This window comes from Balearica regulorum, chromosome 1, assembly GCF_011004875.1.
Source record: "Balearica regulorum gibbericeps isolate bBalReg1 chromosome 1, bBalReg1.pri, whole genome shotgun sequence".
Lineage (NCBI taxonomy): Eukaryota > Metazoa > Chordata > Aves > Gruiformes > Gruidae > Balearica > Balearica regulorum.
The window spans coordinates 32,705,826-32,728,767 of NC_046184.1; the positions used below are offsets into that span (position 1 = coordinate 32,705,826).

The 22,942-nt window shown below is 41.4% G+C and overlaps 1 protein-coding gene across 2 annotated transcripts in view; it reads left to right on the top strand.

Annotated features, from left to right (window-relative positions):
• The window catches only part of PDZRN4 (PDZ domain containing ring finger 4), a 259,791-nt gene extending 237,292 nt beyond the window's left edge, over positions 1-22,499 (top strand). For both annotated transcript variants that reach the window (XM_075744679.1, XM_075744690.1), the window contains 5 exons: positions 2,301-2,399; positions 4,596-4,658; positions 8,157-8,258; positions 12,774-12,890; positions 20,330-22,499. In XM_075744679.1, coding sequence (XP_075600794.1) covers positions 2,301-2,399; positions 4,596-4,658; positions 8,157-8,258; positions 12,774-12,890; positions 20,330-21,856 — 1,908 coding nt within the window. In that variant the 3' untranslated portion in view covers positions 21,857-22,499. The remainder of the gene's footprint in view (positions 1-2,300; positions 2,400-4,595; positions 4,659-8,156; positions 8,259-12,773; positions 12,891-20,329) is intronic.
• Positions 22,500-22,942: the final 443 nt, after the last annotated feature.

Here is a 22,942-nt window from a genome sequence, read left to right on the forward strand (position 1 = left end):
GCCTTGTACAGTCATTTAGGCAAGAGGTAGTCCTGGGAGTGCCAAGTACAGACCTCAGCTCTAAGCTCCGTTACTGGGAGGAGAAAGGAAAGCTGTGGCAACTCAAGACCTATGCGCAGCCAGGGCTGGTGCATCCCAGTTGGAGTATATTAGTCATGGATATTTGTCACCAGCTGGTTCCCAGAGACAGTTTTAGCAAACCTCTTGGACTCCCAGGATGGAGCCTCTAGGGTCATCCTCATTTTCCTTTGCTTTTTCATGCCCTAAATGGTTAAATTATTCTGCTCATTGAGCCAGCACACACTGAAAGGACTCTGCAGCCCAAAACATTCGTACAGCTTTATAGTAACAAACATTTTGAGACAAATCATCCACAAGAATTTCAAGGTCATTCCCAACTGGAGAAATTATGTTCGGAGCAGTCCTTGGGGCCTCTGTCCAGCCTCAGCACGGGGAGATGGGAGGTTGTGCCAGCAGGACAATGAAAGTCAATGGATTTCAGCTTGTGCACAGCTCCTCATTTGCCTTGATTTAAAGGTCCCAGTCTCAGTCCTTTATGGTGTATTTAGGCTTCCTTATAGGCCTCCAAGGGACCGCAAGCTTCTCTATTCCTTAAAAGTATACCTTGTTGCTGTAATTGAAGCCGTTTTGTTACTGTAATTTCTCCCTAATATTACAGTTCTAGGCAAGTGCTCTTTCCCTCTGGAGGCATCAATTATTATGGGTTTTGAATAGGCCTCCCTTCAGTACACATACTTTCACTCCCAATGCCAAAATCAGGTCACTGCAATTCTCTTCTCTAATAAAACACAGTCCTGTGTTTCTTCTTTCAAACCCAATGCATAACGTGTGCTGGTGACTAATTCCACTTCCTACCACCCTATTTAAAACTCCTGTCATATTTTAGGAGAAACTAAAGAATGCTATAGGTTTCATGGTATTTTCTAAATTTTCTGAGTTTTTGTTGAGACATTGAGTGTCTGAAGTCCAGCGAGAAATGTGTAGGATTTATGCAGGTACTGAACCTGTGTTGATGTGTACATTGGTGAGGGAGCAGGGGAGCGAGCCACAGTAGTGTATTTTGTGAAAGATGTTCAGCAGAAATGAAAATGGCATGGGGTTCATCTGCTAACCCATGTGGGTGAACTGCAGGTTTTTCTCTAAGTTGTGGTATTTCGACACCTGGTCCCCACAACTTGATCAGACTCAGTAGTGAGTCCTCACTGCTGTGCACCCTGTGCCTGCTCATGGATTAATCTGCGTGACGTCTCTGGGGATGGGGAGGAACAAGCTCTGTATCACAGACTGAGAACTGGAATGTGGGTTTGTCTCTTTTTTTTTTTTTTTTTTTTTTTTTTGCACAGCCATGAGAAGCAGAACTGTTAAGCTCCAAATGTCACCTGCAGACTCCCTTTAAATACACAGATCAACTAAAGTTTCCCATTTGTAACCAAGCTAATACTCTGTGTTGTTGGATTCATTGTGCTTTATTACGATTATTTGTTTCACAGTGTTCAAACCAAGTGCAGCTTTGCATTTTTGTGAATGATTCCCCCGTGAAACCCTAAAGACACTTAACTCAGATGGGTGTATGTAGTAGTTATCACTGCGCCATCTGCCCTAAAACTTGCACTTTTCATGAGATGCCACTGCTGGGACATCTGGCACTAAAAATATGTTTTCTGCATCATCTCACAATTGAGGAGGATGCCATGGCTGTTCAGCTCCACAGGACATTCCTTGAAGCATCCTTCTGTTATCTAACAGCTTCTGCAATGAAGCTAAGGCACTAAACTGGCCAGGGAGGGAATTATGCTGTTAATGGAAAGCTGGTTTTGCTTTATGGCTTAGACTAGATTGCTGTTAGAAGGGAGTGGCATTTGTGAGATGGATTGATTGATGTGTGGCCAGTCTGTCTTATATCCTATAAATCAATAGTTGATGTGATAGGACTAAAATGACTATGTAATATACTGTAAGTCAGCTTCTATTATCCAAAAGCAAAAAAACTGCAAAATCGATGCACAGCTATATTTCTCAAAGTTTGGCATGTCTTACTGAACTGTTTCCATATAGCTTGAACCTGCAATATATTGGGATTTCCTTCTTAATTCACAGAATATTTTCTCCCTTGAAGATGCACGTAAAGTATTGTGTCTCGAGACTGGACGGTATGAGTAGGTCATACAGTATGAGTATGTCCTACAGTATGAGTATGTTAGTGACTTGGTGCTCCCTTGTGCTACACAATTTTTTCCACCCTTGGCAAAAGCCGTGCAAACCTGTGTGTTTTCTTGTAGGAGGTGGAGCTGTGCCGTGTTAGCAGCCAAGAGAAGCTGGGGCTGACTGTCTGTTACAGAACTGATGACGAGGAGGACACAGGGATCTATGTCAGCGAGGTAAGGACAAGGCAATGGGGAGGAGCACGGCAGATGCTCGTGGTGGAGGGCTGAACGTGCCAGGGAATGTAACAACGAGTGCTCTGAGACCAGAGTGCAAAAGTGTCGGCCATCAGCCAGCACGTGTCACTTCCAATTCATTTAGATCACCAGTTTAAATTATGTTGCCCAAGTAGTGTAATTTTTACTAGCGAGCTTCTTTAATCTGACTGCTTTTAACCACAGCATTGTTAGGGAAGTACAAAGCAGTCTGAGCATGGTCTGAATTTTGAAAGGAGTCTGCCCTTATGATGGAAATCAGGTAAAGTTTTTAAGGAGAAAAGCACCTTCTCCACACCCTGCTTGCATTCTCCCCCTGCCACAGCCTCAGTAATCGTAAAAGTGGATAATCGTTATTTTATTATTTGTCGGTTTGTTACAGTTGTGGTATTCACAGACATACCACAGGTGGGTGGAGAGAGTAGCTTGGCAGAGGAATATGTCAAAAAGACTAATAAATTTTTTTTTTGCCAAACAAAAACTAAAATACTGGATACTGAGATGGGATGAACCCTCATTTTTTTCATTGGCTTCACCAGGAAAACGTGGCATCCAGCACATGTCACAAAGTGTTAAGTGTTTCACATGGTCAGTCCATGAGACTTGCAGGAACACTAGCTCCCTTTCAGTCTCCAGCCATTTCAAAGAGGGTTGTTATGGATAAAGCAGAACTCTTGTGAGAATGAGCTCACAGGTGATTGTCCTGCGTGAATTGTGTTCTGAGTTTGTCGCTTTTGTGACATGTTGAACCAAATTTGGACATTAGGAAAAGATTCTTCACTAGAACAGGCTCCCCAGGGAAGTGGTCACAGCACAAAGCCAGAGTTCAAGGAGCGTATGGATGATACTGTAAGTCATATGGTTTAGTGAGGGGCAGGGACTTAAACTCGATGATTCTTATGGGTCCCTTCCAACTTGACATGTTCTGTGATTCTGTGATTCTCAATTCTGAATGAAGATCATGGACAGGATCAGTAGAGAGAATTCTCCTACGTATCAGTGAACAGGGATGAAGGCAAGATTGCTCATTTGCAGGCCAGCAGCAATGTCAAAGAAGCTGAAAAGCACAGCCTTGGAAAAAGAATGAGGAATTAATATAAAAGTACCTAAGAATAAGTCTTCTACCAGTTATATAAGCGCTGCTGTTAAAGTCTGTTTGACCTTGTGAGGACAAAGAAAGTGCAGGAATCTCTTCATACACTCCAGGATTATATCTGAAATACGCTGGTTTTCCGACATGCTAGAAATTTCTCAGACCTTTTAAAGTTAATGTAATTATGTTGTTTTTCATACTTGATTAAGCACTTCAGAATATTTTGGTTTTTTCTATGACAATGCACAAGAAGAAAATATTATCTAACAGCTGTAGAGGATGTAACCTGCAAACCCAATGCTCAACTCAAATGTTTGGTTTGAAAAAATAGCTTATGGCATGATGAGGCAAAATAAATGATTTAAGATAACCATCAAGTGAAAGGTGATAGATCGAATTGCCCTGCAATGAACAGTAGGTCATTGCTCAGGGATGAGCTATAGTGACTTTGATAAACTGTTAATGGAGCTCTAAACATCTATTTAGGTTAAACTAACTTAAAATTAACTGACTCAGACCAGGAACAATATGCAGTACCTGTGAGTGATCTATACAATATAGATCCTTTGGGGTTTTTTGTTGTTTCCTCATGAGCTGCAGAACTCCAGAGAAAATAACAGTTTGATAACTGAGACAATCATTTAATAGTAAATGTTTCCACGAAAGAAAAATAAACCTGCTCTTTTCCCAAAGACCAGCCCGTTTGTATAGAGGTATCAACTTCTGCAGAAGCACCTCACTCCATAGTGAGCTTCCAGAGAAGAAGGACTCTGTCATTAATTCTTAGTGCTCTGACAGCTGAAGGTTCATGCCTGATGGTGGCAGAGGAAAGTATTAATCTGAAAATCATATGCTCCCAAACCTTTCTGTTTTTAGGTTTTTACCTGAAACAAGCTTATATGATTATTTAAAGAACTACTGAGTTTATATGACTACAAAGGAAACTTCAGATTGCCTCTGTAAAGAGTAAAAATGGTACTTTTTCAAACTGTGCAATTGTGCAGCTGTTACCATTTCCAGTAAAAATCTTTCCATGTTCAGTTACTGGATATTGTCCTGTGCAGGTTGATCCAAACAGCATTGCTGCCAGAGATGGCCGGATCCGTGAGGGAGACCGCATTTTGCAAGTATGTGACAATAGACTCTTCCTTAAACTCTTTCTTCAGACAAACGCGCAGTGCCGCCTTCTCTGTGGACTGTTAATGAGGGAAGGTGGTTCTCTTTGTTACTGTGATCGATGAGAAAATCCATGTCTGTCTGTTTTTTAACACAATAGCTGGGAGCTAGAGTGCGTGTACTGAAAAATGAGAATGACAAACTCGTTCTGGCTCATGCCCTTATGTCCCATGTCTTTTTTTGCCGTATTTATTAGCAAATCTCATTTCCCCTATGTTCACCTCAGTGTCACATTCTAAACAGAGATTCTGCAGACATAAATATGAGTGTCAGAGACTTGCTGATCATGCAGCGATCTCATAAATTTGGGTAAAACTCACTCATGCTGGGCATAGATGGTAAGAGTTTTCATACAAAAGATGTGCTGTTAGTGAAGGATAATCTTGAATGTACTTGGGGGGGAGGGGATTCTCTAGGCTTTTGTTAATATTTCCTTTCCTCCACCAACAAAATACCACTTTTCTGAGTTCTTTTCTAATCCCACCATCTTGGCTTTTTTTTTCACTTTTGTTTCTATTGATCTGCTCATGTAAGGAGCTGCACCGAAGATAGGTTTGTGTGGTACAGCATAGCACCTGTGGGTGAGGGTGGTGAGCTGCTGGCTCTGGAGGAGGGCAGTGGCCCTGTACAGAGAGGGAAGTAGCTAGAACGGCATTTTCAAATGGCAAGGAATAATACGGTTTTTTGCAATAGTGACAAAACCACAAAACAGCTACCAAAAATCAGTAGATTGGAAACTCTTTGCTGCATTGTAGCATTTTAGTTCTGGCTCCCAGCTGATTTCCCTTGTATTTTGACCTTTTTTTTTTACTGAAGCCCCAGGAGGAGCTCCTGGTGATGATGGGTTGCTTTTCTGTAACCAGTTCCATAATTGCCCTCATTAATTTAGCCATGTGATCTTTCAGGTTGTCACAAGATCAGCCTGTTCATTCCCTTCAGTCTTTTCATTTCTGCGGGAAATGTCTTTGCTGAAACCTGTACTTGTGTCTTTTACCACAGTATCAGCTTTGGGAGTCTAGCTAATACAACAGGGTCTACAAGGTGGCTTACCAAAGTGGCCCATCTTTTGCAGAGGAAATAATAAGTTACAGTTTAATGTCAGGGCTCACTCAGGGGCTCCTGTTTTATTCTTTGTGTGGCTGGGAATCTGAAATATTCAGAGGATGGATGGTGCTCCCCTCCAGAAGACACAGATGCCACAGTGTGAGGGCAGTGAGCTCCTTGGTGGTGCTTGGAGTGATGGGACCACATCATGGGGTGCGGCTAGGAGTGGAGAAGTCAGTGCGCTGCCTTCTGTGTCTTTCTATGAAATACCTCCTGAAGAAAGCAAACAGGATATAATTATATTTTTAACTTGCAAAAATTAGGAAAAAAAATAGTTTATTCGACTGAGTAGAAACAACTTTCATTTCTACTCTATGCATTTCAAAATAATGAAATACAGGGTAGGTCCATTTTCTGCTCCTTTCCTTGCTTTCTAAAATTTCTGGATGAAGTGGAGAGCCAACAGCAGTTCAGGTAAATGTTCTCCAGTTCCTAATGAAATTCATTTCAATTGTGAGTAAAGACTCCGGGGGCAAGAGAAAAGCATAGGTAATTCTGCTGTCCTTTTGTAGACTGGAGCATTACTTTAATGTCAGTGCTGATATATAGCTATGAGTTTGATCATTAAAGTTAACACCCAGAGAGTTATGTGGGGTTTACTTTCATATCTGAAAACACATTGACCCTCTATCTACTCTTATTGATGAGATAACTCAGAGAAATAGAAGGTGACAGTGCCATTACGGGGGGATTACACTAAGGCTGGGAAAGAGCCGGATCCTTGAGTATGGGGGCATTTTCTGTGGGTGGCGGATGGCATTGGTTAAGGCTGGGAGGGACGTTCTGTTTGATGTATTTCTCACAAAATTACAGCAGATTTCCTCACATTTTTGCGGCTGAAACTTTCCCCTTCTCTTTCTTTCTGACAAACCCGACACCTCTCCCATCACCTTCACAGTCTCCTTAAGCATCTGAGAACACCCTGAGTATTTTACATCAAATGTTACAGAGTCAAGGGAAAGGTTTTATAAGGACAGTCCTAGTGAGACTTGCTATTTTTAGTTGTGAACCTCCAGGCTGCCAAGTGCTGAGATGCTGTGGGGCAGGCTGATGTGTGGCTCGTCCCTCATGGTGGTGCAGCCGGTGTGGGGTGGGCACCTCCAGGCTGTATGAGGCTGATAGGAGTTGCCAGAGCAGCCACCGCAGCCGCGGGGTGTGTTGCACAAGCTGGAGATCTGCTCCTGAGCCTCTGTGGCTGCATCTCTGCTTTTCGGGTTAGGGCAGCTCTGCGTTATCGAACAGTTGTCTGGTCTCCCACAGACCACAGCTGTCCCTTCATGTAATCTTTGAAGGGTCTCAGACATTTTACTCATTGCTGGTTAGATAATCAGGGTACACTGAAGTTTTCTTTAGTCTGAATTAAAGCTGTCTGAGTCAAGGCTTTCAGGCCAAACATATGTGCAGAAATACAACTTTCTCTTTACTTTTTGACCAGGAAGTTCCTGCTACTTCGAAATCAAATCCTTATAAGATTTTATCTCTCTCAAATATTCAGATCCTTCTGTCTTCCTGTTTTGTATTCACTCATTTTCAAATAGACCAAGGTTTTTTTGTTGCTGGTGTCACAATGAGAATAATGCACTTCTTGTGCTGTGAATTGGACAAAACCAAATACGCATGGAAAATAAGATTTCTATTTGATTCCCTCAATAAAGGGTTTTGGACAATGCAAAATGTGTTTGTTTCCATGTACTCATGGATGTGGCTGTTTTAATGAGGTGACAGAATAGGAGAAAGGTAGCGAGAAAAGCACGTCCTCATTGGAGAACCACTTTTATTTTGATTATCCCCTTGTAAGGGAGATGATACATATGTTTTGTGTGGTTCTGGATACTAAGCTGTCCACACAAATATAAAATGATTAAATGGAGCAGCAATAAGCAGTGGCCTGTAAGTATTGCCTGGTGAGAGATAATACTGTAGCTCTCTAATTGGCTCTCTACCAGCATATAGCGTGACTGATTTCAGCTATAGCATTACCAGTCTTGCTTCCACCAGCACTATTATCTCAGAGTGACACTTCCATTACTCTGAACGGAGAAAGATGAACGTCACCTGTCAGGGGCTGGTTAATTGTGTTGCTAGATGTATGTTACCAGGGCACAGGTTGGACATTTATGAACATAACTGCTTCCTCTGATGTCCACCATCCTTCAACGATCAATACAGCTCTTACAGTAAGCGCATAATTGAGTGAAGGCACTTACCACTGAGGGGCTGAAGATGAGCCCGTTGTGCGAGTTTCATTGTCCATACATTCAACACAAATGAGCTGATATCTGCCCTTTATTGTGTGTTGCTTTGTGGAAATAGAAACTAATGTGCCACTTTCATTTGTTTTCCAGATAAATGGCCAAGATGTCCAGAATCGGGAAGAGGCAGTGGCATTGCTCTCCAGTGAAGAATGCAAGAAAATTGTGTTGCTGGTCGCGAGACCGGAGATGCAGGTTAGACTAAATAGATGCACTGAGCCAGAACCTGGCTTATACCGTACATTCACTGTCACTGTAAGTAATGAACTGCTGAGAAATAGGAATGCCAAAGTTCCTCACAAAAGGATGAAACAGATAATTGCAGAGCTTGGCCCTTGTTTGGCCAACAAAGAAAATAACATGATATTACTAGGGCTTGTTTTCCCCAAACTAAGCAATTCTTTTCCAGCTGACAGAGTAAGCAGGTATGCAATTAAAGCTGACAGCATTAATATGATATTAGTAAAATATGAAGTAGAATTTGAAAACTATATATGACTTGTAAGATGATGATTATTTGTTCTGGGGATAAATTTCCGATACTTAACCTCAGTCACTTATATGAACTACACAAAGCTTTAGGTGGTCATTGATGATGTCTCTTTTTATCCTATGCACTTATAAGCAGGCATTTAAACTGTTCATTTATGTACCAGTTATGGGACTTTCACTACAGTACCATGCAGCAAACGTGGATCTAATTGTTTTCAAAGGACCCTGGTCACATAAACCTGCTTGTATGTTGGGAGATGCATTTTCAAAAGCTTTTAGAAACATTTCTGTGGTTTTAAAAATAAAATTATACCAATGCTAAGAATCTTGCCATGCCAATAATTTTTTATGTCATTGCAGGGGGCAGATGTTAGGTTGATCATCAGACTAAAGGAGGGTTAGAGTGGAAGAAGAGTACTCTTTGTACTTCCGTTTATATTCTGTTTATAGGCCATTGCAAAGCAAAAAGATATTATATTGTTACTGTTCTCTCCATCTGCCAACAATTCAGAGTTGGTTATGTTGCCATTTCTCTCTCATGCTATTGATCTGATATTTCTCTGTCTCACTAGCTGCATACTCTGTATAAATTAAATTGAGTAAGTGTAATTCAGTACCACTTGAAATCTCTACTTGAATATGGTAGTTATAAAAGATTCACAGTTGCAGCATTCATTTCCTTTATGTTTTTCAGGGATCTAAACAATTCCCATAAAACTGGTGACATAGTGCAGCAAAAAAAGCTATGCATCAGTTTATATTGCAAAACTGTAACCCCCACTGGAAGTTTGCAGAAGTTTTGAAAGAGTTTTTTCAGTATTATTCTTACGATTTTTCACTAAGATTTTGTTTTTCAGTATGGAACTGAAACCCACTCACTTATAAAATACATGCCCAGGGAAAGTTCATTCTCTTGTTTAGACTGGTCAACATGAAAAAGTCAGTATGAGATAAGGAATTACTTAGCTGTACCAATATAACTTCCTATATGGATGCTCCTTTCAAATTATAAGTGTTTTTTGGTGTGAGAGTTTTGGGGTTTTGGGGGTTTATGTGTTTTAAGAACATATTAATGTAAAACTGAATAAAAAGACATAGTATGTCAGAAATCAGGCTGTCCACAAACTGATTACTGCTAGTTGTGTTGCTTTGACTCTGGTAAAAGAGAGCAGGATTAAGCAGGCTTTTATTTTTAGATAGAAGATGGTAATGCCAGTATTGCTGTCTTGAAGGTGACTGCTGACTGCATTCATTCAGTAACAGGGAAGAAAACCTTCTCTGATCATTTATTTGCACAGTGAATACCAATGAATAATTAAGTTTTGAAACAGAACCAGAGGAGTGCACAATCTGTTTAATATGTAAACAAATGGCACAGGCATGTTTATTCACATGTGTGTGTACGTAGGGCACATGTATCCTGAGCCATGTATTATTTTTATTCTAAAAGCTATAACATAACATAAGCATTCCCATTAGTTAGGTACTGGGTTTGCTGCAATCAAAGCAGCAGATTTGCACAAATGAGATTCATCTTTCACTGAATGGTAGGGGTTGGAACGGACCTCTGGAGTTCATATAGTCCAGCGCCCCTGCTAAAGCAGGATCACCTAGAGCAGGTTGCACAGCATCGTGTCCAGGCGGGTGTTGAATATCTCCAGAGAAGGAGACTCCACAACCTCTCTGGGCAGCCTGTGCCAGTGCTCGGTCACCCTCAAAGTGAAGAAGTTTTTCCTCGTGTTCAGATGGAACTTCCTGTGTTCCATTTTGTGCCCATTGCCCCTTGTCCTGTCACTGGGCACCGCTGAAAAGAGTCTGGCCCCGTCCTCTTGACATCCACCCTTGAGATATTTACAAGCGTTGATGAGATCCCCTCTCAGTCTTCTCTTCTCCAGGCTAAACAGACCCAGCTCTCTCAACCTTTCCCCCTAAGAGAGATGCTCCAGTCCCCTCGTCATCCTCGTAGCCCTTCGCTGGACTCTGTCCAGTAGTTCCCTGTCTTTCTTGAACTGGGGAGCCCAGAACTGGACACGGAACTCCAGCTGTGGCCTCACCAGGGCCGAGTAGATGGGGAGGATAACCTCCCTTGACCTGCTGGCCAGGCTCTTCTTAATGCACCCCAAGATACCATTGGCCTTCTTGGCCACAAGGACACATTGTCCATTGGCACATGGGCAGCTTGTTGTCCACCAGGACTCCCAGGTCCTTCTCTGCAGCGCTGCTTCCCAGCTGGTCAACCCCTAACCTGTACTGGTGCATGGGGTTATTCCTCCCTAGGTAGGGGACCCTACACTTGCCCTTGTTGAATTTCGTCAGGTTCCTCTCTGCCAAACTCTCTGGTCTGTCCACGTCTCACTGAATGGCAGCGCAGCCTTCTGGTTTATCTGCCACTCCTCCCGGTTTTGTTTCGTCAGCAAACTTGCTGAGGGTACACTCTGTCCCCTCATCCAGGTCACTGATGAATATGTTGAACCAGACTGGACCCAGTACTGACCCCTGGGGCACACCACTAGCTACAGGCCTCCAACTAGGCTCTGCGCTGCTTATCACAGCCTCTGAGCCCCGCTGTTCAGCCAGTTCTCAGTCCACCTCTCTGTGCACTCATCTAACCCACGCTTCCTAAGCTTGGTTATCAGGATGTTATGGGAGACAGATTTTGTCCTCCAGATTTTTAATCTCTGCAAGTTCCTCAAATGAGGGAAATTCAACTGCATCCTTTATGGTAGAGGAAGACTCTGTTCATGCTTTCCTTGGAGGAAAAAAAAAGCAAACAAGACAAGTAAACAATACTAGTGGCCAGTAGCAGATGTTTCAGAGAGTGGTTTCAAAGTCCCATTAAGGACAAACTTAAAAATTGCATGGCCTCAAGGAAAAAAGCCTCCTTCTAATCCCAAACTGTTAAAGGCTGTTTTTTCCAAGGAAAATGGTGAAATGCTGATGTTCTTTATAGTAAGAGTTCATTGGCATGAGCAAAAACACATCAGTGTTTGTGAAGGAAACAGTGGTTTCCTGGCAGTATTCAGCTAGAAGTAACACACAGCATTGATCACTCCTTGGGTAGCTTTGAACTACTACTTGCTGGTTTGGTGTAACTTTTCTGATGGGCATCTGTGGCCAGAGGTCTCCTGGCTTTGAGGCAGTGGTGCTTCTTCTGCTGTAGGTGTTGGTCTGTGTTACTTTGCTGTTGCTGTCTCGAGACATGAATAGTTGGTACTTTTGTAATTGTCTAATACTGAGACTTCTACCTTTTAGCATATTTTGTCACCTTCTTCCTCTCGTTCCTTCATCAGTGACAAAACAATGTTTCTATCGGCTACGATCCTGTTGTCATAGCCAGGGGTGCCACTGACCAATATTTTGCTTTTCAATGCAGCGTGCCATCTGGCAAGGGATTACAAATACAAATGGATGTGTGCCACGTGCACATGTGCACAATGAGCAAAATGGGAGGAAGAGCATTTTAGGCATGGGGTGCCTGTTTTATCAGTTTAGAAAGATGTGAAGGGTGCAAAGTAGGTGCAAAGAGAGGATATATCCACTTGACAGAAAACATAGCATCCTCTCCTGTCCTTTAGCAACACTGTCTTCACCAAATGTCAAAGGATTATTTTACGCTTGGGGAAAAAAACCAAATAAATGGATAAGCCTTGCTTCTAGGCACACTGCAAGAACAAAAATAACCTCCCTTCAAGTCATGGCATCTTTCTGTCACCCTCCTCTGTTTGTTTGTTTACCTGGACGATCAATGGGAAAACGGTGACAGAAATGCAACATAAGGTTTCTATTGAGATGGCGACAGCAGGGCACAGCGCTGGGACAGAGGTTGTTAGAGGAAAGAGCCCGGTTGCCTCCTGGCCCTATTAGTAACGTTGCCGCTCTTTCAGCGTGGGGGCTCTCAGTGGTAATGAACATGACAGCGTCAGGATTATGCACTGCGCCTTTCATTCCTTTTGAAAGGAAGTAATGTCTATGCTGTGCAGTCTCCTTCATTATGAGAGAAAATCAGTCATACTGTTTCAAGAAAGGATAAAAGGCATGAGTCCCATTTTTTTAATCCTTCTTTTTCTTCTGTTTTTGAGATGTGAACTCCTACCGCCTGGCTTTCTGAAGAGAATCATTAGGAGAAAAAGAACTAGTCAAGCATTGCCATTTGGGTTTACCCTGTTTTAGCATGTGTCCTTGCTAACATAATATAATGTACTGATGTATTCTTTGCAGCTGGAAGAAGGGTGGCTGGATGATGAAAGGAATGAATTCTTAGAGGAGTTAAACTTGGAAATGTTAGAAGAGCAGCATAATGAAGCAATGCAGTACACAGCCAACGAGGTGGAGCAGGTAGGACTGCTACTAGATGTATCATTTGAAATTTTGCTAGGTATACGTTTTTATAAATAGAGAATGAAATGTTATGCTATTATATGGAGTCAAAGGCTTTGATAGAATTTTGTCTCTAAAATGCTGTGAACTCCAACATGCTGTAGGTAAGGAAAAGGAGAACAATAGATGCTTAGGCCCAGTATCACAAGTTAGCAAACAATTTAGGAGGCTGTGATAAGTATGCAGATTTCTCACTTTCTCTGAACTCTCAGAATAATATTGCTTTCCTTCTTTAATTCTGAAGTGTTTGGGGTTTATGTTGATATTTGTTGCCAGTTGTTTTTTTTTTAATGAATTGTATCAGTGTGGCACCTAGAGCTCCAAGTTGAGATAGATGTCCCTCTTGTATGTATGATGTGAGGCATGAGCCAGCCCTTGCACCAGAGAGCTTGCAAAACAAGATGGAAGAGGAGTTTAAAATAAACAACAGGTGTTTTGGTAATACAAGTGTATTTTTCTTATACTGACAGCACACAGCTTGGCATTTGTTTTGTTAATGGAGACAAATAAGCATATTGTTAGCATAGTCTCAGCTTGCTGCTATCCCGACTTTTACCTGCTCATATGTGCTGTAGGCAGTGTGACTATGGCAAAGATGCATATGCACCCCCAGCCATACAGTTTCATCAAGGGATGGGTCTTCTCAGCTGTACTTTATTGTGGAAGGCGTAAGTGACCTTATCCACACCTGAGCTGGATGGTCTCTCAGCATGCACACCTGTGTGGAGCCAAGAAAATAAAATCCAACTTCATTTTCTGGCTTCTGTGTATGTGTAGCTGGGGAGAGACTGTTTTTCCACCCACAGAAATTTGTGACTTACAATTTTTTCCCCATTCTGAATTGCTCAAAAGCAGAGCCTGAGGCATTTTTCTTTGAAGTAAAGAGAGGGAGAAAGACTGTGAGAGCCTTCCTTCCTCTGGAAACCAAGGACCTTATTTGGCTAACAGGAAACATGGCTTCACATACCTCACCGCCTGCTCCACAGTGGGGGCCTGAATGTACATCTAGCCTGTTTCCTCCTCACCTCCCCTCCAGCCTTGATGCTGGGCTATTGACTAGGTGATAGCTCCTATTAAAGCTATTCATTGTACATAAATTAACTATTCATTGGGACAGAGACACTGGCAGAATAATTAAGTCAATTATCTGGAATATGATAGATCAGATTACAAATCCTTGATCTTAGAAGCATTTAATTATTTACACAAAGTGGAAGAACTCCAGGGGCAGAGGTGAAGGGAGTCTTGCAACAGGATTTATAGTGGCCTTTTAGTTATGACCCTCTTTTCCAGGCAGCGATCCAAGCCTCAGTTTCCCAGGTTAAATGTGCTAACTACTGCACTGCTAGCTACTTTGAACTGATACTTGGCATCTTGTTTATTTTTTTAACCACAAATTTTATCTTGGATAGCAAAAGATTTCCCGTCAGAAGGAACACTTGTTCTTCACAACGCAATTTCCTTTGCACAGTGACATTTTCACTCAAACCCCCACTAGCCCCTCACACGATGTGTTGGGGCCTCTGAAATGACTTCACAGTTGTGACATTCCACTCCCAAGTTCTTGTCAAGCTTTGGCTTTCTCACTGAATGCAAGTTGTGGATAGTGTTAATTATTGAAGAGTGGTGTTCTGTGAAGTGGTTTAACAGAAGCCATTGAGATTGCTTATTCCTCATTGGGATCTTACACTAAGGAGGGTGGGGGGGTTCCCTATTGAGATTTTATATTACTGTAGAAGAGATCTACACTTGAAAAAATTATGGTCACTTGTGCTCTGTCGGTGCCTGACGTTGGGTTGCTTGAAGTAATTCTAGGACAGCTAGACATTACTTTGCCCTTCTGATGAGTAATCGAATCAACCAAATGCAGCTTGGTGTGTAATGGACCATCAGTAATCTGTGACAGCTGCTGTCTCTCTAGACTCAATGTAGTGACTCGGCAAGTCGGAAAACTGGTTCTTCACTCCTTGTTAGGCTGGGAAACCTAGCAGTTTCCTGGGGTGAATCACACAATCCATCAGAGCAATGAAGCTGCTCTCATTGCAACTGCCAGTGGCCAAGCTGAGTATCTTCAAGCTCCCCGGCTGGCCATGGAGATTTTGCTCTAATGCCAGCCTTGATTTCTGTGAACCAAAACACAGTCCTCTGGCTTCATAATTATCTGTAGTCATGAGTCTTGTGAGCTGCAGGAATGAATACACAGTATAGCAGAATGTCCTTCCAAATACAAGTCTGTTTTACAGAATGCCATTTTAACATTTAGTATGAGCTGTCAGAGAAAAATCTGGTACAGTTTGTAATAGAAGAATTAAGTAGATAGTTGTGTCTTTTCTGTATGTTTTTGAGCCACTCTATAGAATTTAATCAAGAATTGTATCTTCTCTGTATAGAATAGTCCAATAAAAGTCAAGGAAAGATGTAATTCTCCATTTTTATAACTCATTGTATTCCTTCCCCTTTACAACATCGCGGTTCATTGTGCAGCAGAGATAACTTTCAGAAGAATACCATACATTTGCCATGCAGAAATTCTTATCGGTATCATGGAATATATCAAAACCTATTAAGAAGAGAAAGAATTGGATACAAAAAAATTATTTGAGTTCATTCAAAGCTGAAATGCAGTGAAAATATCTGGGGAATATTCTTTTTTGAGTGAGGCCTGTTTTAAAAGAACAGCATTGTTTGCAGAAGAGCATTTTCCCTTTTAGTGCACCACTGAAATCAATCCCATTTTCCCCTCGTGGCTGGAGTACCTCATGGTTAGCCTGCCAGCCTGCCACTGGAAATTCCTCTCCCTGCGGTCAGTCTCCCTCTCACTGTCAGAGACTGACCAGAGGGGCCAGCAGCTACGTTTATTAAAACCTTCGACTGAATCTCACTGCCTTCAAACTTTAGTAGCAGCCTGGGTCTTGAGTCCCAATATACAAGTTGTAAAATGAGAATAGAACAGTGCCTGAATTCCTGCAAGATTATCCATTTTATAGGCATGAATGCTTGCTGGAGCTGAAATGCAGAATCTTTTGAGGTTCATTTATTGCTTGATTGTACGCACCGCCAGGTTCGCCTTCTCATTATCTGAGTTCTCACTGCAAAGATAAGGCCTAAGGAGCCCTTTGGTATTTCAAACAGAAGTAATTGTAGAAGAGATTGACAACATATGTTTGAAAACAAACACTTTGTTTGGAATAGATGATAGATAACATTGACAAAAGAAATGCACTGACAATTGGAGACTGTCTCTTGTTTTTCGGAAGGGACTTAACCTGGAATTAGGCTTGCTGCGTTTCAAAATAAAATTAAAATAATCTCATGTTGTAAAAGACTGCTCAGTCTGCACATGTTTAGGGGCTCTGGCAAGCATGACAAGTCCAGGACGAAATGCCAGGGGCTACCTTACTTGAGTTACAGAAGATTTTTTTTAAAATACATCTCAAAAACATGCAGTACAATAAATATCTGTATTGCTTTCTATTTTCTTAATTGAACTAGCTGCAAGTATCCACATACTGGAGAAAGATTTAATGTTATATGGATGTCTGCTTTAGGTTGAGAAGAATCTGATTGTACAGGCACTTGTTTCTTCCTGACAGGGAGGGGAACCCAAAGTGACTACCTGTCATTCAGATGCCTGTACTATAGACATTTACATTTGGTCAAATCAATCCCACCCATCTGATTTCTGTTAGACCGGAAAGATGGGGTTTACTTTTTTTACATCTTTTGTGTGTATGTGTGTGTTAATTATGGATAGTGTAACTTGAGTAGGTGGCAGTGTATTATATTCAGTCAGTCTAAATAAAGTGGAAGTTCATAGGATCATAGGATCATGGGATATCCTGAGTTGGAAGGGACCCATAAGGCTCATCGAGTCCAACTCCTTGTTGAAGTTGAAGGAGCAAAGTTTAAATTGTTGATAAAAGTGGTGTAGAAAGCAAGAGCCACTAATTCTGAAAGTGCGTGGGTCCAAACTGTAAAATCTGTTTCAACACCTATACAAATAGACATGTAAAGGGATTTTTTTCAGAAGTGCTCAAATATATGCTTTGGTGGTATGGCACCATGCTGGAAACATCAGAGGAAGCATCATGGAGCTCAACTCCTGTAAGCTGTCTAACTGTGCTAACACAGCATGGATAATCCACCCTGCTTAGGGAGTAAGATGGGTTTAGTCATATGGATGCAAGTTGTGCTATGTCACTCACCCTCAGGGTCGGAGAGCAAATCCTGGCCCTCCTCATTTTCTAATGTGAATGGAGCCTGCATTTGGGTTAGGCACCCAAATTCTTGGCTGTTCTGCAGCACAGTCCTCCCAGTGTCTGGTTCTCACTTCTGTCAGTAGTTAAATATTTTCCAGAGCAGTGAGAAACATGGGTTACACATTGCAGTGGCAGGGGTGCAGTGTAGGTGACCCAGATTGGAATCACTTCTCTGCTGAAAAGTTTGAGGGCAGAGGAGGTCAATACAAGCTGGAGCAGCTCCAAAGCAGATGAGAAGGGACCAGAATAGCTTGTGTAGCGACACTCTAGGTAATCTAGAAAAATACAAAATTAAACCTGAATCTCCAGCATTCTTGGTGAATGCCCTGGCTGCTTGGCTGGTTGGAGTGCTCTTCTTTCTGGTTACTCGTGGTTTTCAGGAAGAATTCTCTAGACATTGGGGTTTTTTTCTCTGTGTAAAATAGGATGTTTTGGAACTCTTAAAAAGCAGGTCATGTGGGAAGACATTGCAGTTACTCCTGAAAATGGAACTAAAGTGTTGCAGCCATTTCAGAAAAATATAACAAAAGCCTTAATAAAAAAATCTTCCATTATACTTTATACACCTTCACAACAATGCATAAGCTGAGGAAACAAAGAGTAGATAAATTATAATTATAGAACAATTCTACAATAGTTATTTAGAGTGTTATTGGTACTACTCTTCATATTGCTTCTTCCTATGTCAACAAGATACCCTTGTTTTTTAAGTGGATAAGTAGAAGGACCTGAGAGGATCTCACATGGGGAAAATACGTACTACTGCATTTTTAAAACTTGCAGAATTTCCATGAAACTCTGCCTTTGTCCCTTGCAGTTTCAAAATCTATTTTCTAGAAAATTCTGGCCCTACAACATCAAGAAACATTGAACCTTTGAATCCCTTGAATAACACTGAATACATTCTGTCCCATGACGTTTAAATTCAAGGGGACAGTTTATGCCCATTTGGGGAGAGTGGGAGATAGTAATTGGCACATTGCCAGTGTGGCTGCCAAAGCTACATGTGAATTATACATTTATTGTGCATTTTGTTATCAGCTGCACATTGTATGAGCAAAATGATGAGTGCAAAATGTATGCTATGATTTTAAAGATAAGTTTTGCTTTGCAGATCTTGTCTGAAAACAAATTGCTAAAATATGTTTTCAGAAATTTTTAACTGGTCTGTCACAGAAACTGAATTTTCGATATTTATTTTATTCCACTATTAGATTGCATTTGGGAGGTGGAGGTTATTTTTGTTTTTCTGAGACTAGGCCATTATTTTTTCCTAACAATTGAAGAAAGGAAACCAGCTGAAGGGTGTGTGATCACAAGGTGCACATGAAGAGAAGAGAAAGGATAAATAGGAGACAAATTTTCATCCTGTTTTACTGTCTGTCAAAGTAGAGATAAAGGGAATTATGACAGTGGCCTCTTTGAGTTTGTTTCCTTTCACTGGGTGCACTGTACTTTTTTTCTCCCTTGATTATTACTACCATTATACATAATTATGCAATTATACCTCCTAAAAGAGAAACGGTTTTGGTTGGTACTGTATACACTTAGATGTTTGGCGAACAGGCCATATAAATTGCACTTGGCATGATTGCCCTGTAAGGGAAATAGGGGGGAATTCTTTGCTTATCCAGTTTGAAAAATAAAAAGTGTCTATCTCTTCAGAGAGGTATTATCTCACATTCTTTGAGAATATAAATAGGTTGAGAATATAAATAGGTTAGGTACAATGAGTGGAGTGTGAATTCAAAATCAACAGCCTAAAAGCTTGACATTATGCCCATGGCAAGCACTCAGTGTTGTTCTACGCTTAATGGTAAAAGGCTGTTTCTATTTCTAAGAAACATAAACTCCAACTGGGGAACAAAAATGGTCTCCAGGGATGTGACGGAGAGGGGTCTACTTGAGCAAAATCCTAGAATTCAAAATTGTTGTAGTTTAACCTGGCAGGCAGCTACAACAACCACACAGCCGTTCGCTCACACCCTCCGCCCCTGCCCAGTGGGATGGGGGTGAGAATTGGAAAAAAAAGGTAAAACTCATGGGTTGAGATAAAGGCAGTTTAATATGACAGAAAAGAAAGGCAATAATAATAATAATAATAATGATAGAAGAATACACAAAACAAGAGATGCACAGCACAATTGCTCACCACCCGCACACCGCCAATGCCCAGCTAGTTCCCGAGCCGCGGTTGCATCCCTGGCCAGCTTCCCCCAAGTTATATATGGAACATGACATAATATGGTATGGAATACCTTATTGGCCAGTTTGAGTCAGCTGTCCTGGCCGTGTTCCCTCCCAGCTTCTTGTGCACCTCCAGCCTCCTCACTGGCAGGGCAGCATGTTGAAAAGTCCTTGACTTGGTGTAAACATTGCCTAGCAACAACCAAAATATCAGTGTGTTATCAACATTATTCTCATCCTAAATGCAAAACACAGCAGTATACCATCTACTAGAAAGAAAATTAACTCTATCCTAGCCAAAATCAGGACAAAAATGAACGGTCTTTCAGAAAAAGACTACTGAAAACAAGAAATGTTACAGATGGCAGTAGAGGGTATAGTGGAACAGGCTAGCCCTCTGCAGGCTGCAACCCTGCCCATCTCCATGGAGCAAACAAGGAGTTCACTGGTTAAAAAAAAAAACAACAAAAAAACCCCACTGATGACAGTAGTCTTTTTGCACCCTCTTAGATTGTACTACTCATAGTTTGATTGGCTGCTTGCTTTATCTTTTTGAAGTGATACCAGTACTGAAGCTTTTTCCCAAGTTTGAAAAGATTTCAGCTCCACCAGTCTCTGGCCATAATCCAGAATCAAAACCAGTGTACCATCTGGTGATCATTATCTTTAAGCACTGCAAAGAGATGGCTTAGCTAGAAAGGGAAATATTTCTTTCCGGACTTTAGAAGATAGGTCGCTAGTGCTGTAATTCATCTACTTCACTCAGTATGGCCACCACAGCATGACTCTCAGAAATGTTTAAAAGCTATGAGCAGTAGGACTGCTGTTTAGTGATCTGTTTTAATTTAGTTTAAATCAGATCCCAGCTGTTTAAGCAAAACAGAGCTGGAAAATATTCTCATGTAATATGGTCTACATTTGATAATCATTTTGGTTTGCTCATTTTTTTAGCCAAAGAAACATGAAGAGGAGGATGGCACTACAGACACTGCAACCTCATCGTCCAACAATCATGAGAAGGACAGTGGGGTGGGACCTACAGATGAAAGTCTGCGCAATGATGAGAGCTCAGAGCAAGAAAATGCACCTGAGGAGCAGAACAGCGCTACCCTGCAGAGCAAACGGGAGCTGGGCCACAGCCAAGATACGTTAGGAAGCGTTGAGCTCCAGTGTAATGAAAGCTTTATGTCTGGGGAATACATTGAATCTGATTTCATAGGAAACCCAGAGGAGGAATGTGAAAGGTTTCGGCAGCTGTTGGAACTGAAGTGCAAGATTCGAAATCACGGGGAGTACGACCTGTATTACTCGAGCAGCACAATAGAGTGCAACAGAAGAGAGCAAGATGGAGTGGAGCATGAGCTGCAGCTACTCAATGAGGAGCTGAGGAACATTGAACTTGAATGTCAGAACATTATGCAAGCTCACCGGCTCCAAAAGGTGAGGGATCAGTATGGAGACATTTGGGCTTTACATGACGAAGGGTTCAGGAATTATAACACCAGCATAGATGTACAAAGAGGCAAACTGGATGACATCATGGAGCACCCTGAGAAGTCTGACAAGGACAGCTCCAGCGCCTACAACACAGCCGAAAGTTGCAGGAGCACTCCACTGACAGTGGAGCGATCCCCCGATAACTCTCTCCAGAGAATGATTAGCATCACCAACAGGAAAAACCTGAGGAGCACGATTGTGGCTAATCAGTCATCCTCAGGACAAACCAACAGGGAGACAACCTCAGCCAAAAGCAAACCCACTGAGCAAAACAGTGCTGCTGAGGATGCAGTGCTGGCATCAGAAAGCAGCAAATTCACAGACCAGGAAAAGCAGAGCAGTGAGCATATTCCCTACCTGTCTCCATATCACAGCTCTTCTTACAGGTACGGGAATATACCTGCTCATGCAAAACATTATCAAAGTTATATGCAACTGATCCAGCAGAAGTCTGCTGTGGAGTACGCCCAAAGCCAGCTCAGCCTGGTGAGCATGTGCAAAGACTCGCAGAAGTGTGCGGAGCCGAAGATGGAATGGAAAGTGAAAATAAGGAGTGATGGGACGAGGTACATCACAAAGAGACCAGTTCGAGACAGAATCCTGAAGGAACGTGCCTTAAAAATTAAAGAAGAGAGGAGCGGGATGACGACAGATGATGATACGATGAGTGAGATGAAGATGGGTCGCTACTGGAGCAAAGAAGAGCGGAAGCAGCATTTGGTGCGAGCTAAGGAGCAGAGGAGGCGGCGGGAGTTCATGATGAGAAGCAGGCTGGAGTGTCTTAAGGAAAGTCCGCAGAGTGGCAGCGAGGGCAAAAAGGAAATTAACATTATTGAACTGAGTCACAAAAAGATGATGAAAAAGAGAAACAAGAAAATCTTGGACAACTGGATGACAATCCAAGAACTGATGACACACGGTGCTAAATCTCCGGACGGCACAAGAGTGCACAATGCCTTTTTATCAGTTACTACTGTATGAACGCAACTTCTTTCAGAGAGTATACTACCAGTTTAGGTAGAGTACGATTGCCTCGTTCAATGTGGCATTTTTATATATTTTGTGACTGTTTATAGTTTGACCTTTTTTGTAAGCAAAATTACCTGGTAATTTTTCATTTGTTTTTCATATAACGGTACCTTCTTTATCTGGCAGTCTTTCTGTATCCTGCAATATATTCATATTATTCATTTGTAGAAAAAAAAAAAGAAAAAGAAAAGCAAAACAAAAAAAAAGTGGAGAAGCCAATTAATTTCTTAACCTAATACATATCCTGTAAGTTAAGATCTGGATTTATTTCTCTAGTTTTCTTTTTTCTACTTTAGTAACAATACAATACCAAAACAAAATGCTTTATACTGTATCCTTGGCTTAACAAGTTTTAACGTTTTACATCTCAGAGTGCATCTGTTTATAAATCATATGCCACATCCCATCATATAGATAAGAATGACATTTTTCCAACAACACATTGTACAGTACATTTAATCTGTAAATTGCAATTGTATTTGTCCAAGTGAAGTGTAGGTGGGCAATTCTCCTGTGTTATGTAGTGGCATTGGTCATGTAGCTGGGCAGTATGTGATAATTGTGAAGATGAAAGAGAAATAAATTATTGCTTATCTTTAAGAAAAAAAAGTCAAGAGTTCTTTGGTTTAAATTGAGCATTTTCCTTTCAAAGATGAGTCATTTTACCATGCATGATTTTTATAGCATTTAGAGATTTCAGGAACATGGGACGCAATTCCAAAGACTAGTTTTTATGAATTAGCTTTTCATTTTGCAGAACACATAGGAGTGAGTGGGTCTTCCTGGCTTTTTCTTACCTGCTATTATTAGTTGATTGAATGATTCATTGATGTTACTGTGGTTTATGTGGTCAGGTAACTACTGTGGGTCCTTTCCCCAGCTAAGCTTGCTATTTGTTCTGCATACAAAACAAACAGAGCACACGCCTAACTTTGAGCCAAATCTGGTGCAAGAAAAACTAGCAGTGGCTGTCACTGGTGTTTTCATAGAAGGTGAGTTAAGGAAAAATAAAGAATGAAAGGCATCTGAATGAGTGAA